This window comes from Halichoeres trimaculatus, unplaced genomic scaffold, assembly GCF_033239565.1.
Source record: "Halichoeres trimaculatus isolate MK-OKI-2021-1 unplaced genomic scaffold, fHalTri1.1 fHalTri1_scaffold_1, whole genome shotgun sequence".
Taxonomy (NCBI): Eukaryota; Metazoa; Chordata; class Actinopteri; order Labriformes; family Labridae; genus Halichoeres; species Halichoeres trimaculatus.
Window position 1 is genome coordinate 27,648,182 of NW_027437179.1, and position 16,618 is coordinate 27,664,799.

The 16,618-nt window shown below is 40.6% G+C and overlaps 1 protein-coding gene across 1 annotated transcript; it reads left to right on the forward strand.

Moving 5' to 3' along the window:
* LOC141793150 (macrophage-stimulating protein receptor-like) lies at nt 1-14,688 on the forward strand. The gene is made up of 21 exons (XM_074673640.1): nt 1-127; nt 893-2,182; nt 3,760-3,933; nt 4,061-4,180; nt 5,347-5,517; nt 5,636-5,808; nt 7,155-7,284; nt 7,441-7,577; nt 7,711-7,890; nt 8,008-8,107; nt 8,340-8,570; nt 8,660-8,806; nt 8,901-9,063; nt 9,223-9,309; nt 9,702-9,908; nt 9,999-10,079; nt 10,160-10,341; nt 10,473-10,582; nt 11,672-11,837; nt 11,920-12,056; nt 12,203-14,688. The coding sequence occupies exons 2-21, from the start codon at nt 974-976 to the stop codon at nt 12,432-12,434; spliced, it is 4,137 nt and encodes a 1,378-aa protein (XP_074529741.1). The 5' UTR covers nt 1-127; nt 893-973; the 3' UTR covers nt 12,435-14,688.
* The last annotated feature ends 1,930 nt before the right edge of the window (nt 14,689-16,618 follow it).

Consider the following 16,618-nt stretch of genomic DNA (forward strand, 5'->3'; position numbering starts at 1 on the left):
GGTGAGGGTTTCGCTGCTGGTAACCGAGAATAGTTTCTTCAACACTGGGATTTAACTCCAGTGAAAAAAATGATATTTTGAGTCCGCTGAACAAAAGAGAAGACATTTCCCAGCTTTACAACACGAGGTAAGATAATTTTAATGTTTTTCTTTTTCTTTCTTTTTTTAATGGCTGACTTTTCGAGTAGTTTGTCCATGTTAATGAATAACTGAACACTCTTTATATAAAGCACCCCACTCTTTTATCTAGCCTTACTCACCATGTTTGTTTACTAGGAGTTCGAATAAAGAGAATTATTTTCTTAATGTTTATATCCTCATTTGGTAGTTGTCTTCTCACTTTAAATGTTTAAATAGTTGGCTTCAGCATAGTGAAATAGCCGCCTGACTCAACTTTATTCTTAAACAAGTTCCCCTGAATTTTGATATCCATACTTTTGGACAGATTAGGCTTAGTTAGCCCTCTGTGTTTTCTGTGAATGACACTTAAGGCCTGAACATTTCCACTGTTACTCCACATGTTGCAGCAAGTCATGTCTTGTCCATAGTTGATTTTACTTTGACTCTAACAACTTGTTATTTTTCTATTAGCTTCATTATCCATTTAGCTGTCTCAAGTGTCACATATATAGGAGTATTAAAACTTAAAATTGTAAGGGCGTTGAGGGGGAAAAGCAGCTCCTTTGCCAAGGTTAGAGAGGAACCAATAACTTTTCCCCCTTTCTGGGCTACTCACGCTGCAACTTAGTTTAAACAAGCTTTAATGTTTATGTTATCCACCTCCACTTCTGAAGCAGTTGGCTACATATCTGTTGAATGTGAGAATTAAAAATAACCGTCCTCTGTCTGTCTGTTTTACCTCAGCAGTCATTTTCTTGTTTCCCTCTCTTAGATCTCCACCTTCTCCAGAATGTTCTCTTTGAGGAAAGTGTCTTACGGGTAGCGCTCAATCACCTCGGTCTGTGGCGTGGAGATGGTCACTTGGGCTGCCTTGCTGGTAGTATGCACATGGATACAAACACAGACTATCTCAGGACAGTACCCATGTCCTTCTACACCACGCGTGCTGGAAGATTACTCTGTAGAATACTCCCTCCCCTTCTTCCAAACAGACAAACCCATTCAAAACATAGTGGTTAACTCATTTGAAGGTGAACCTATAGAGGTCTATGTTGGGAGCCGTAATGTAATAGAGGTGGTTAATTCTACTTTGGGGAAAATATGGGATGTGAAAACTGGACCTGTTGGCAGTGCTGACTGTGAAACCTGTCAGGTGTGTGACATAGAAACTGATCCTGGAGATCCAGTGGATACAGACAATGAGGTTCTGGTTATAGATTTTGCTGTTTTTCCTAATCCCTACTTGTATGTTTGTGGGAGTACTCAACATGGGATCTGTTATTTCATAGAGACTGGCCCTACAAAACCTGCACTCAACTGTTTGTACAAAAAAGAGAACAACTCTCCAACCTCCTGTCCAGACTGTGTGGCCAGCCCACTTGGTACCAAAGTCACTATAGTTGAACAGGGATTCATATCCCTGTTTTTCGTAGCATCCTCTATCAACAGTGAGGTGGCACAGAGGTATCCCAGGAGGTCAATATCAGCACTGAGGCAGTTTTCTACTGAAGATGGATTTGAGGTGGTCATCAAGGGCCTGTCAGTGCTCCCCAGTCTGCAAGACTCCTATAAGATTGACTACATCTACAGCTTCTCCACCAAGGAATACGTCTATTTCCTGTCGCTGCAGAGAGAAAACCCATCAAGGAGCAACTCAGCTTTCCAGACTCGTCTGGGGCGACTGCCAATCACAACTCCAGAGGTGTGGATGTACAGGGAGGTGGTCCTGGAGTGCAAGTATGACCCAAAGCGCAGGAGGAGACGTAGAGAGTCATACAAGGACATTGTGTACAACGGGGTACAGGCAGCATACTTTGGGAAAGCAGCAAAAACACTGGCGGATGAGCTGAGGGTGAGCGAGGAAGAGGATATTCTGTATGGAGTCTTTGCAGAGGTGAACACGAGCAGGGAGCCTAAGAAGAGCTCGGCCTTGTGTGCTTTTCCTCTGACTAAAGTGAACGCTGCCATTGATTCGGGCGTGGATGCCTGCTGCAAGTCAGGAACAGAGCAACTGTCCCGAGGTCTCTGCCACTTCCAGCCCTGTGAGAGCTGCCCACACGAAGTGAGTAAGAACAGGGCAAAGGTCTCTCTATGCCCAGACAGGAAGTCAAGACAAACATTGTGTAATGAAGTACATAAGATGGGTTTATCATTAAAAGTACAATTTGAATGAGCTTGAGAAGCATTGGTTAAAGTCAAAAGAAAGGAAAAACTGAAAAAAAAGACTTAGATTTAAAGTGACAGTACTTTTGAAAGCCTTTTAAGCTGTTTTATTCTTTGATCTTAATTTCAAATCAGTGTTTCTCACATTGTCACACCTTGCACAAACTAAGGAACCCCTCTAAACTCTTGATTTTACATGAAGAGCTCATGTTGTTTAAGACACACTGCATGAAAAACACAAATCCTAATTTCTGGAGTACTGCCCGCCTGAGGCAACTCTGCCAAAGGTGTGTGTGCGTGTGTGTAACAGAGAGAGCTGGGCCAGATGAGAGAACTGGGAGGGGTGGATGAGTCAGTTGTGTGACCTGCACGTTGCCACACCGTCTCTTTCTGCTCTGTTAGGTTTCAGTCTTTCTTAAAGAAGGGGGCGTTCACAGCTCAGTGATTTGACATAAAAAAAACTTTTGATAAAAAGTTTCTCAACCGCTGCACTTTTTTACTTGTCTAATGCCTCAGTCTCTAAACAAAAAGAGAAAAGACAGCTGGCTTGTTCAGATACTTTGAAAAAACAAAATCATGCAGGGATCCCAATAAAACACAATTGAATGGAGCGTTCGGCTTTGGCGCGCTGCAAAATAATAAAGGTGCGGTCTTGCTTCCCTTCGTGGAGTTCAAACTGTCCTTTGAGCTCACAGCCGTGTGCACACCTCCAGGAATGTGTGCCAAGAATCACAGAGTTATAAATCCTACTGATAAAAAGGTGGAATTTGAAGGGGAGGGCTCTGTGGATGGTGCTGGGCTGTTACGCTTTATATTTGTGTAGGAAATGGGAATAGTCCACAAGAGATGACGATAAGTGGAAAGAATTACTATTGTGGTCTGTCTCTTTACTGGGGCTGAATCTGTCATAAAGCTGTCTCCAAGTTTATTAACTACACTTATTTATGTATGTCAGTATTAGCTTGAAATCCTGAGGTACAAACATGACTCAAAAGATCAAAGTGAAAACAAGGCATTGAAACAGTGGGAAGCACAGAGGGGCATGCTGGGGCAGGTCGGCTAAATTACCCTACAGAGGAATGTTTATCATATGTTAAACTAGTTCTTTACAATTTGGTAATTACACTCCATTTGCAGAAAAACCTCATTCATACTCGTTTGTAAGCCTCTGTTTGGGAAGTGAGAAATTGAGCAAAGTCCAGTTTCAGAAGCTTCAAATCTGCCATAAAAAACAGTCACCAAGTCAACATGCAGAGTTGAAGTCACTGCTGTTTTATGACCTCACAGCTTCTACAGACTCCAGGCATGGCTGAGGCACTTCCTCCCTAAAAGGATGAATTAAGACTCTGTGTCTCTGTAACTCATTTCCTCTCCACCAGGGGCACATGCATGTTGTTTATACATGTGGAGATGCATGTGAAGTGAAGGAAATCTAAACATGCAGTTTGTTCTGTCCGTGGTTTTTTCTCCATTCAGAACGCTGAGGGTGACACATGCACCTCTAAACCCACTCTGGTATCAAAGCCGTACTACAGACTGGACCTCTTCAACCAGCAGATGAGAGACGTCCTTTTCACTGCTGTCCTGGTCTCCACCATTGGGGATCAGACAATTGGTCACTTTGGTACCTCAGATGGACGGATACTGCAGGTATGCCTGAGGAGAGAGTAGTGGATCCATTTTGTTTCAATTTGTTCATGTTAACTGTCAGAAAATGGTAAATAAATCTCCACCTGTGAAGATTCGTGACATTCCCTCTAACTTTTGTCTCTTCCAGGTCATTCTTAGCCTGAACACGCTAAATGTTTTTGCCAACTACTCTCTAGGATCATCGGCAGTGTCCAGGACAGCAGCTGTTTTCTCAAAAGATGCGCTTCTCTTTGTTGTTGGAAATAAGGTAACAGTGGAAGGCTTCTCATGATATTTCTTATCCTTGTGGGAGTAAGAGGGAACAGGAGCACACAGAGTTATTCCTTGGCCCCTCATTTTGCAAAAACATCATCATGGGCATTCATCAAAGTCATAAGAGACCCTAAATTTAAGGAAGACAACAAGCACAGTTGGCCTGGAAATGTGTGCAGTTGTTGTTGGATAAGTGGTCGAACAAAATTCCAGATGTTTTGCAAGTAGCTACAAAGGTACGAGTCTGAGTCAGATACTGGTACAGAGTTCCCGTGCTTCCCTCTCCATTGATAAGACTCTTTCCTTTTATGTCGGGCTGTAAAACCTCAAACCGAATGAGTCCTGGTCTGGCTCTGCTCATTATTTTTGTTTGTTATTGTAGTCGAGCTTAATACCAACTGATTTTTACACAGTCTGCTTTATTTTGAAAGTTACTGGGTGTTTTTGGGTAGTTTCCAGTCATGACTTCCTGTCCCGCTCGGTCTTCCATACGCTGAATTTATGCCTCACAGCTCCTTGTCTGTCAAAAATAGGATGGCTGTGTTACCTGCAACATGACGGAGTAGCCAAGCAGACGTTCTGCATCAGAACAGATCCAGTCTAAGTTGACACGTCGACTTGAATGGAAACCTATTTGATCTGTTTGCCGTGACAGAACAGAGACACACTGCAGACACATCTGGTGTATTTCAGCCATTAGGCTCCCTTGATGTTTTGGGGTTTGATGAAGTTTAGGGAAAAAAACAAAGTTACAGAGAAAAAGAATTTGACTGGAAAACACGAATATGTTTTTCTTAAATTGACAGAAGGAGTTCATGTTTTTTGTTTCATTTTCACAATTTCATCATCTTCCTGACTTTTGATTGTTTGCCAAAAAATAAAGGAACACTGAAATGTGAGACACGCTATAACCTACCAGAAAATGTCTTACATTCCTCATTTAATATCATCGTAAGCCCTCACAGACTTTTCCTCCATATCCTCACATCATCGAAGTCCATAAGGGTTTTAGGGCCTTGGTTTTAAGGCTTAAGCTAAAGATTTTCCCCAGAACTCCAATAATACTCTAATAATGCTGCAGAGACATGGTTAATCCATGCAAGGTATGAAGCAATAGCATGCACTGTGTTTTTTAACTTTTTGCCTGTTTTGTCTTTCCAGATGTTTAAGGTGCCCTCTACTGGACCAGGGTGTGAACACTTTGTGACATGTTCCAAATGTTTAACAGCTCCTCTCTTCATGAATTGTGGCTGGTGCTCAGGAAGGTGCTTGAAGCAGCATGAGTGTGCGTCGCAGTGGAACAAAGACTCTTGTGCACCTGTCATAACAGAGGTAGGTTTGCTGGCCTGAAGTGTAACTGATTGGCCATTGAATGGAGTTAACCCACCATGAGTCACAAAGTTATGCTGATTATTCTTAGACTCTGATGCTGTAACTCTTTTGTCCATAGTTTTTCCCTAAAGCTGCTCCAGCTGGTGGTAGGACTGAGGTGACCCTGTGTGGTTGGGAGTTTAGGTCTCCTCCCCCTCGGCCTTCAACAATCATCAGCAGTGACACCCACGTCATTACAGTGGGTGATGGGAACTTATGCACTCTCTTTCCTGAGAAGAGCAATAGTAGAAGGTAAGTGGTCTCTGTGCATTTCAGCTTTAGTCGGTTCATTTATCCAAAAATACTCCGCCATTCTCAGGCAACATGGCTGTTTTACACTTCACTCCGAAATCATCAGCGTTTGATGATTTTTTTTTAGACATGAAGTGTTTTTAGTTTGTTTGTTTGTTTTTCAGATTTTTGCACAGAGTTGGGTGCTAAATTATACATAAATGATCATTTATTCTTCCCTTCTCATTTGTATGAACTATAAAGAATCAATCAACTAAAGCCAAAAGTATGAGCACCCTCAAATTAAACATGCAGATAAATTCCACAAACAACAAATGAGGGTGAAAATTCATTTTGGTATGTATTAAAAAAAACTCACAAGCCAGCTTGGTTGGTGATGGATGAGGCAGTTTACCATCTGTTTCACAGGATGCGTGAGCACAGACTCTATGGGAACACAACCACTGAGAGTGACGTCACACATCTCTGTACACAGATGCCTCTCTGGATGGGAGAGAGAAGCATCTCACAGGGCTCTTGTTGTCTGTCTTTTTTGCGCAGGGAAAAAATTGACTGGTAGACATTCTGATTTGCTAGTAACTTCAGAAAGTTACCCGCCACACAGGCAGGTGATCAAAAAAGTTGATGTAGAGCCCTGGTTGGAATCAAAAATGAATTCAGAATTCTTTGAAGTCAAAATGCTGATAAATGTTAAGTGCCTTTTAAGTCTCTTACAATGTCTTTAAAGTCACTAAGATTTCGATTTTCCTATAGGAAGCAAATTTTCACAGAATTCTGACACTGAGCTCAGGATTTTTAAAAAATTTTTTCATGGACTCCTGAAAAGATAAGGCAGAATTCAGACTTTATTAGGCACTTTTCGCTTTTGCAGAACACTGATTTTTTTCTCAATATTCTGATTTTATAGTCAAATTTCTCTAGTCAAAGTTCTGAAAACATGGAGCGCAGATGGCCTAGTGTTTGAGGTCTCACTCCATGAGGTTTGACACCTCACACAGGTGGCCCAGGTTGAATCCAGCCTGTGGCCTCTTTCCTGCATGTCACTCCCCACTCTTGCCCTGTGTCCTGCTCTATCCACTGTCCTCTCTACTAACTGGTTAAAGACATAAAATGCTAAAAAAAAATACTTTAAAACAAAGCTCTGGGAACAGCCAATTGGAACTCTCATTTTAGAGTCATAATCTACAAAGAAAATCTGAAAGAAAAAAAAATCATAATTTACCTGAACTCCCCCAATTTTTTTATTTCACAACTATGAATCTCTTGTTGATGTTCTCTTCTGTCCAACTAAATGAAAAGCTTTTCTAAAGAACCAACTCACATCACTGATTGTGTCTCTAATTTAGGCTGGTATGCAGGATTGGAGAAGTCAGTCCAAGTGAGAACCTCACCATCACTCTGCGCGTGCAGGAGGGGGAAGTGAAGAGTAGATACTCCATCAGTGGCACCGCTGAGAGGTCTGGCTTCTCTGTTGTGGTAAGAGAGTTCACTTACAAGCCATTTAAATCATCCATCCATTATCTTTTACAGCTTTTCCCTTTTTGGGGTCATGGGCCATCTAAACCAATGTAAAACAGATGTTTCATATTTCACCTAAATTATGTGAATATTATTTTCCTTCTGTGTATTCAGGAGCCTAGCATTACGGAAATCAGGCCTGGCCATGGGCCTGTGTTTGGAGGAACAATGGTTACACTGACAGGCAGATATCTTACCTCTGGGGTAAAAAGAGATGTCTTCTTTGGGGACAAAAAGTGCATTATTGAAAGGTAAAAACATGGTGGAGTTCTTTTTTTACTGGTTACCTGAAAAATATTATTTAGCATTACTCAATAATTCTGTGCTAAAAACACTTCCTCAAAGGTGTCTGCATTCAGTGACTGTGCCTGCTACTCTTTTCAGTCCTCCTACAGATAATGGGAATGTTTCCTCAATCGTCTGCACTACTGCAGCTGCAGCAGCTGTGGGAGATGTACCTGTAAAAGTCATCATTGATAAATTAGAAGTGCTGCTTGCCAAGAAATTTCTCTACAAGGAAGAACCAGTCATAAACTTTGTGCAACCTCTGTGCAGTTTCCAAAGGTAGGACACAGACCGTATGCCATACACTTCTCAGAATACCTCACTCCCTTTGAAAAAGACAAAGTGATTTGTGTACAAAACCAAGTTATTGATCAGTAATATGGTTGTTTCATGCAGTGGCTCCAAGCTGGTGATAAAAGGTCAGAATCTTGACTCTGCACATAAAACCGTCATTCAGTACGCTCCGAAAACACCCCACGTTCAGCCTCTTCAACAAGTGAGTGAACTCAGTTTTTATTTTGTATGAAACTTTTTAGATTCATTTTTCAGGCGATCTGCTTAAAGTTCCATTTCATTCAAGCCAGGCCAGTGAGTTAATGGGGAAAATACGAACGCATTAAGAAAGAGAAGATTAAGAATAATCAGCTATTCTTTATTCTTAGCTTAGAAATGCTTTTTTTTTCTAAATATTATAGCATTTTTTATTTCAAACAAATCTTTCTCTCCAGGTCTGCAGTGGTTCAAAGAATGCAACACATATGGAGTGCTGGGCCCCGGCTTTTCCTGAGGAAATGCCTGAAGACAAGTCAGACACAGGGGAGATTTTCATTCAAATGGATGGAAAAAGTAAAATCTGGAAAAGTCCTTTTTACTATCACCCTGATGTCCAAGTCATTCCATTCGAAAATGAGGATAAGTTATTACATCTCAAACCAGGAGATACAGAGGTTTCACTACATGTATGTTACACACACTCACAGTCTTTTACATCTGTTAATAACCTCAGTGACCTCATTTATTAACGTTTCTTTTCTTGCATATTTTACAGCACAAAAACCTGAACATAGTGAACGCATGCATGAAGATCATCATGACCATTGGAGGTATTGACTGCGATGCCAAAGTTCTTCTTAATGAACTCACTTGCAGGATTCCCAAAAGCCTGGTTATCCCCAGTGAGGGACTGGATGTGAAGGTGAGATTAACTGGCTGTAAATCCCCTAGCTTAAAAAAACACTATTTTGCAATGGCTGAAACAGAGAAAGTAAGCTAACTGCTTCTCTCTGCAGGTGTCTGTGAACGGGGAGGTTTATGATGTGGGTACAGTAGTGAACTATGACACGAACCACGCTACCACGATCGCTGGAATAGTGCTGGGCATCCTGGCTGCTCTGGTGATTGGGGCTGCATCTGCATTAGCAGTGATGGTGCATTTGAAGAAAAAAAAGAGAGGTGAGGAAATGATGCTTTTACCACCTTAATGGAAAACATGCAGGTTTTGATCATCTTCAAATACAATTCTGAATTAAATATGATTATAATGCACTATTTACTGATTATTTACTGCTTTTTTCCACCCCATTAACTGTATATTGTACTGTTTATTTTCAGCTGACATCGAGAACCGTTTATCGACAATGCTTTCACAGAACCGAATGGGCAGCAGCAATTCCTCCCCAACAGGTGACTACAGACGAGGTGAGAAATCCAATTTATTCATTATTGAATGTGTTAAAAGTCATCTCTTATCCAGTCTGTTTCATCCTTTATACTAAATGTTAGCCATAGCACAGCAGGCCCTTTAGTATTGTAGCTATAATCCTCTGTATGTGTTACACATATTGTAGAACTGACAATAAAGCAACCTTGAACTGTGAACCTTAGTTAAATTTCTGTACGTTTTTTGAGAATTGTAATCTAAGATTAGTTAAAAACAGTTAAGTGTGAAATAAAAAAAAGGATTACAATATTTCAAATGAGAAGCAGTCCATAGTCTTTATTAACAGTGTTAAGCTGTCTGTTGGTGAAAATTAAAGGAGTTTTTCCTCTTTAAATAGCAAAAACAAAATGTTTATTATGCTTTGTTACAGTTGATCTAGCCAGTCAAACTTCAGGTTCAGGGATGGCTTTCCAGGGCTTACTATATGCTGCCAGCCACGACCACTTGTCCATCCCTTTGATGCCTCGGGACAATTTGTCAATGGTCAGTCTGAGTTCTGATCTTCTTGAGGAGGTCAAAGATGTCCTGATCCCTGCTGACATGCTAAGGATTGAGGATAATCAGATTATTGGAAAAGGTAAGCGCTGCCCATTTAGATTCCTTTTTTTTACCTTTTGAAAAAAGGGACTAGAAGTATTGATAACAACCACACTGTTGTCTCATTCAGGCCACTTTGGAACGGTTTATCATGGATACCTAGTTGATAGTAACAAGCAAGAGACTCACTGTGCAGTCAAATCATTAAACAGTAAGTGAAAGCTTTTTTCATAATTTAAATCATCTCTTCATATCGTACACTGACTTTAACACTATGTGTTGTATCGACAGGGATCACTGATTTGGGAGAGGTGGACCAGTTCCTCAGAGAGGGCATCATCATGAAAGGTTTCCACCATCCAAATATATTGTCCCTTCTGGGCATCATGCTGCCTAAAGAAGGGCTCCCCCTGGTGGTTCTTCCATTTATGAAGCACGGGGATGTGCGGCATTTCATTCGCTCTGAGAAGAGGGTAAGTGCTAAAAAACATTAACCATTGATCATAGATGTTTCCATAAACATTTTCTTTGTGAAGTTTAAACATACACCAGACTGTTTCTCTTAAAGGTTGGGCTCAATTTTAATTGCATGTGTCTTCCACAGAACCCAACAGTGAAAGATCTGATTGGCTTTGGACTCCAGGTTGCAAAGGGTATGGAGTATTTAGCCCAGAAGAAATTTGTCCACAGAGACCTAGCTGCACGTAACTGCATGTAAGTGTGAACCTTCAGACTGAATACCACTACCCCTAACTCTTAATTTGGTCTTTCGAGGCTTGTTGGAAATACTGGGGATGGTGATTGATTAACGTGCTGTAGTTTTTGCTTACATTGCTTTTTTATTAACTCTGGTACTGATTGCATGGCTTCATAGCAATGGACCAATGGAGTCTAAAACTTCTGGCTCAGACTGACTTGCTTTAGTGTAGTTTAACCAGAAGGGCCACAAAACTTTGTCAAGAACTATTAAATACTCTCTAGTGCCAACTTCCAACTAATGTATAGGTTATGGAATTCCCTCTGTTTTCATCCTCTCTTAAAACTCAGACTTACAAAATTCCACAATGTCCCTTTAGCCCGGCCCACATAAATTAAACGCTTTTCATGAAATCTTTCTGAATCAGGCAGGTTCATGCAAGGCATGGGCTGTCAGATTTGTCAGATTACCTGACTCCTTAAAGCAAAAGTTACCAAGCTTTTCAACCTGCAACCCCCAAATTAGCCAGAGGCCACTGATTAATGGGAATACACAAGTTGGCCTATCAAGAAAACAGATAAAAACAAATTAAATCAAGAAAGGGTCTAAGTTAATTAATCTGGCTGATCAGTAAAACATTAGCCTACCAGTGTACACATACTACTGTGTTTTTTAAATGAATCTGCCGCCACTACTACCATCATTATCCTGGCTTAGTCACTTCAGGGGTCTTGTGGTGACAAGAAAATGTGGAAAACATTTAAGTTTGCATGGTGTTGTATCAAATTCAACCCAATATTTTGTGTTTATGATATTAGAATGTTGGAGGAAATATGTAACTGTAAATAATTTTGATTTTGGAAGGGAAGTCACTCTCACTTTCAGAACTGATGCCTTATAGCATTGAGATATTTAAAAATGGGTGATCACATCAAATATTCTTTCTGCAACATATCCATGCATGGAAAATCCCACATGGGACTCGTTAACTCTGACCTTTCAATTTGTATCAGTTCATTCTGCTTCTCCTGAGGACACACTGAGTGTTGTGGTGGACTGAACAGCAGCTGACAGGGTGATTTTCTCAACACTTCTTCTCTTTTCAGGTTGGATGAAACCTTCACAGTGAAGGTCGCTGATTTTGGGATGGCGAGGGACATCTATGACAAAGAGTATTACAGCATTCAGGATCACAAACGTGTAAAACTGCCAGTGAAGTGGATGGCTATTGAGAGCCTGCAAACACAGAAGTTCACTACCAAATCTGATGTAGTAAGTATACTTTATCCTAAATGCATGCTTGTTGTGCCTGTTCTGTGTATCTTTAACATATTGCATCTCTGTATTGCCTCAGTGGTCATACGGCGTCTTAATGTGGGAGCTGCTAACCAGAGGTGCAAGCCCATACCCGAATGTGGACCCCTATGACATCACACACTACTTGTTGAAGGGGCGTCGGCTTCCTCAGCCTCAGTTTTGCCCTGATACTCTGTAAGAATCCCTCATGCACTCTTTTGTTAACTTTTCATAGATTACGTTTTATCAGGAGAAAAAGTGATCTTTCAACATGTATTGGTTGTATCTAATTTAAAGCAAACACCATCTGTCCCTCATTGATGTCTTTCTGTATCTCACAGTTTTACGATCATGCTGACATGTTGGGACCCGGAGCCTGAATACAGACCCAGCTTCAGCAGCCTGGTTTCAGAGGTGAAACATATCCTGTCCTGTCTAGAAGGGGAGCACTACATCAGTCTGAAAGTGAACTATGTTAACTTAGACCAGCCGAGACCGTACCCATCATTGACTGGATCTGCAGATGAGGCTGAAGCCTCGGACTCAGAGACAGAGAGTCAAGCTGTCAGCTGAGAGACGTAGATGATGAAAAAAGGACAGAACTTAGCCTGGATCTATTTATACATTTCACTGAAAGTTTATCATGTCTGCAAGTGCATAGGATTCTGATGTAAGAGCCACTGTAGAGACTATAAACCTGTATTGGAACTGACATTTTTTGGCTTGCTCCATCGCTGATTCTTGATGGCTAGCAGGGAGCTGGAGCCGGGATCTGAAACAGACGAACTTGCTCACAACGACTTTAATAGGGTCTTTTGATTTCAAGTCATCAGTTAACCTGCCATGCACCTTTCTAGACTGGGTGAGGAAGCCTCTGGAGAAAACTCATTCAAGCATGAGATGAACATTCAGGCACAAGCCAGCGGCAGGTTTGAACTTGGAGCCTTTTTACTGTAAGACAGAAGCATCAATCAATAACTGTTGCAAGTGTTTATCTATGTGGAAGCCGAGACAGGGTGTTGAGAAACACACATGTGAAAGGGACAAAATGAATGTTAAATGTGCTTTTGTTCTCATCTTTGTACGATAAAATGTCAGGTTACATGAGAGTGTGTTGCTGTTATATAAATAAGTCTATAAGCCATTATGTAAGACTCTCAGATACAAGATCTAAAAATGCTGATATGTGCTCAGGGGCTAATGTTTTAACTCATCACATTTTGTGTCTATTGAGGATCCAAACTGTTCGGTCATCCCAGTTCTTAGAATGTAGACTTGACATAATGGCTGTGAACTGTTTGCATAATAACTCAAAATATCAGATTTTCTACCAAAGATTCTGAAAAGCTCTGCAGCCACTGAATTATACATCCAGCTGTCGTTTCTCTTCAGATATCAGCTTGGTCTTGGAAAAATATTTCCTCTCATAGGCACTAGAGGATGCCAAAAGCCTCCTCCTGAAGCAGCTGATGCTGCTGCTGCAGTGGTACTCCGCACTACAGCAGACAGCTTTGCACAAAGGTGTTACACAAACAACACACCTATAATCTGAACAAACTACGTCAGTATATCACTCTGTCTATGCAGCACAGTTTGCATCGTGTCTTTTTTTCTACATGCATTTGAATCATCTCTGCAACCAACTAGTTAATCTCAGATGCTAGAATCCAGGCACTGATTTTTTTCTACTTTAAGACTGATACAAGAATATTTGGTTCTGGTGTTTGTAATGTTTCTTCTTGCTCAAATATCGCTTCTCTAATACAAGACAACCGAATGACATATTTCTTTGCGCAATGTTGCACTGAGGGTTTTGTACAAAGAAAAAGTTGACTGTTAATACTTGGTTTTGAAGAGTTTTATCAAATTAAGAGTCTTCATACACATGTTTTTGAATTAAAACTTGAAAAAGAGACATCTGCTCAAAGAAAACACTTATAATGTGTCCTCCTGCAGTTTCTGGGGTGTGTGGTAAAAAAGGCAGATCACTACAGCAAGAGAAGGCACAGGAGTTTATCATGAAAGAGAATCATCAAAGCAGCTGGAAAAAAAAGAGACAGCAGCGGTCCAAGGCAGGGCAGCTCTTGTTCTATGCCAGGTGGATGAAAGAATAAAAACACACAGTGTTAAAGGTCTTAATTATCAGCCTGGGTAAAAACTGCATGCCTCTGCCAAATCAGTCTATCTGGGGTTTGTAATACTCTATGAATAATTTATGGATCCATAAAAAGATTAGTTTTGATCCCTTTGCCTTCAGGTAGTAGAGAGGTGTTGGTTATGATGACAAGCTCTGGATGTGCAGATAGAGGGTTGAGGATTTCAAAATGAGGTGATGTTCACAGCCGAAGCGTTCTTTTTAATTATTTTTGCGATGAAACAATCATCTCATTTAAGTGTTGCCTTTATTTGAATTATTCAGAAGCGAGCACAGTGTGTAATGTGCTGCGGTGATCTGTTAATAAATCTGATTTATTCCAGATCTTTTTCAAAAGTGTTTTTCTCTCGTAAGATGAAGAGAGAAGAAAATGTGAAAGCGGGGTCAGGAAGAAAACAAACATCACGAGTTGCACGCAAACCCACAAGTAGTGAGAGCTCAACTTTGTATCATTACCTCAGCTTCTCTTTTAAATGTCTTCAAAGTACCCATGTTTCATGAATATCCTAAAGTCTAAAAAAAGGTGACAAATTTATCCTCTAACTCTTTCAATAAGAAATTGCAGCGTGATCTGCTTTGACTAACTTGCCAGTGAAGCTTCCGGGATAGTATAAGTGCTGTTTAAAATAGACTTTGGCATCAAACTTAGAAACTAGGATTAAAGTCAAAGCTAAAAAGGAAATCAAAATTTGGCATCAGCAAAATTGTATTCAAAAAAAGCTTGATGGCAGTGAAGAGTTCTTATGCCCTGCATTTCAGTTTTATAAATAATGTATCTGCAATGTGTTTTCATTTTGGATGGTAATATCATTTTTAAATACCAAGTTTCCTTTTTTCTTTGAAGAAGTGAAACAAGTATTCTGCATTCATACTACTGAGTATGTGGATTGACAGGTGTGTCCAAAGGTTAAACATAGTTGACCATGCTCTTGTTACAGCAAAATAAATGGCTGACCAAAATATTTTACAGATGTGTCATGAAATCACTCATCTCAAGAAATAGCTGAGCTATTTGCTGGGGCTCTATGCTCTGCATAGCTTTCAGTCTTTTATGCCTTTATTTAATAGAAAAGGCAACAGCTAAAGCGGGCAACTGGGATGAAAGGGTGGCAGGTGAAAGGGATGCAGGTTTGATTTGAACCCTGGCTGCTCACTTCAAAGACAACAGCTGCTGTACGTGAGGTGTTGATCTTTCAAGAGGATACAATAAAAAGACAAAATAGGTTAACACGTCCTTACCTGTAGAGTGATGAGAGAAGATTTCACACCAAAGCACATGATTCTACACTTCCCATAATGCAACCTGACAGAATATCTGAAAGACTCTGCCCACGAACTGACACTCCTAACAGTGAACATACTGGAACATACGAGACATTATGAATCAGATCAGAGTTTGGCAATACATATAGGCATGTGGAAGGGCAGGATGGTCCTGGAACAGGTTGTATGATTTAACCAGTGTTAAGTGTTCTGTCACTGGTTTCAAATCCATTCTCTACTTCTGGGGGTCTTTGCTGCTGCTCTCCCTGCCTTGGCTTTTCATGTATGCATAAAGAAAGCAGGGATGTGCTCACCCCACTTCTTGCTGTTGCATTCGATGTGGGCACTCGTCTGATTTTACCAACATAACATGTAGTGTACCTGGTGCACGCTCTGTTCTGCAGAGCCTGGGGGTCTTTGCTGCTGCTCTCCCTGCCAGATACAAGCTCCCAAAAGAGACATATTGATGCACATAGCTTATTGAATGTAGATAATGAAATCATTTTGACGAGACAGTTTTTGACTGGATCCAAATACAACAACTTTGATGATGATGAGGATGATCAATTTGTAATGAGGTGCATTACAGCACTCATGTCACCCCACGGCTAACAAAACAATTACAACCAGCCCATGAGACTGGGGTTGACTGTCTTTCCTGGAGTCATCTCAGACTTTGGAAAAACTTGGCATTCATATTTGCCCTAAATGCACCAAAATTTGAGCCGTATCCCAGAATTTAGACTCCAGCAACTGTCAATCGTTACCATGAACATTAGTGAGGAACAGAAGAGCACAGCAGATGCATCTTTTCTGAGTCTCTGAAGCACTCTGTGCAGAAATTACACCCTTATTTTCACAGGCTGATTAAAAAGATTTGTTCAATCTTAGAGATTAGAGTCCTCTTTGAAGGAATCTGTGGCTAAATGAAGAAATAACTTGCTGATGATCATTTAAAAATCTGTCTTTGGGTAGAGTAACAGTTACACTGACATGCACAAACATGCAGTACTTCATCCAAACCCAGCAGCAGTGAAGAGAAGAATATCTGCACTGAACAAGCAGAGAGCAGATCCCCAAAGTGACTTGTCTAAAATTCCTTTTGTTGCCTTCAAGTGTATATATTTATAAATATTTTACACTTTTATTTCACACTGCTCCGCTTTTCAAGCAGGGTTTGGTTGGAATCTGCGAAACTGCAAATTTCATACAGCAGCTGTTGTGTGATACATGACAAACTGGTCAAGGGAAAAAGAAACTGTGGCTCTCTGTTTCCTGTCAGGACTCATGCAAATTTGTTCTCCACAGATTAACCAGGAACACAGAAAAAAAAGCTTGA

Bases quoted from the DNA above. Each gene is read 5' to 3' on its own strand.
- LOC141793150 (XM_074673640.1), top strand. From the start codon at position 974: ATGGTCACTTGGGCTGCCTTGCTGGTAGTATGCACATGGATACAAACA. The intron at 4,181-5,346 runs GTAACAGTGGAA...TTGTCTTTCCAG, and splicing joins TCTTTGTTGTTGGAAATAAG to ATGTTTAAGGTGCCCTCTAC. The intron at 8,571-8,659 runs GTATGTTACACA...CATATTTTACAG, and splicing joins ATACAGAGGTTTCACTACAT to CACAAAAACCTGAACATAGT.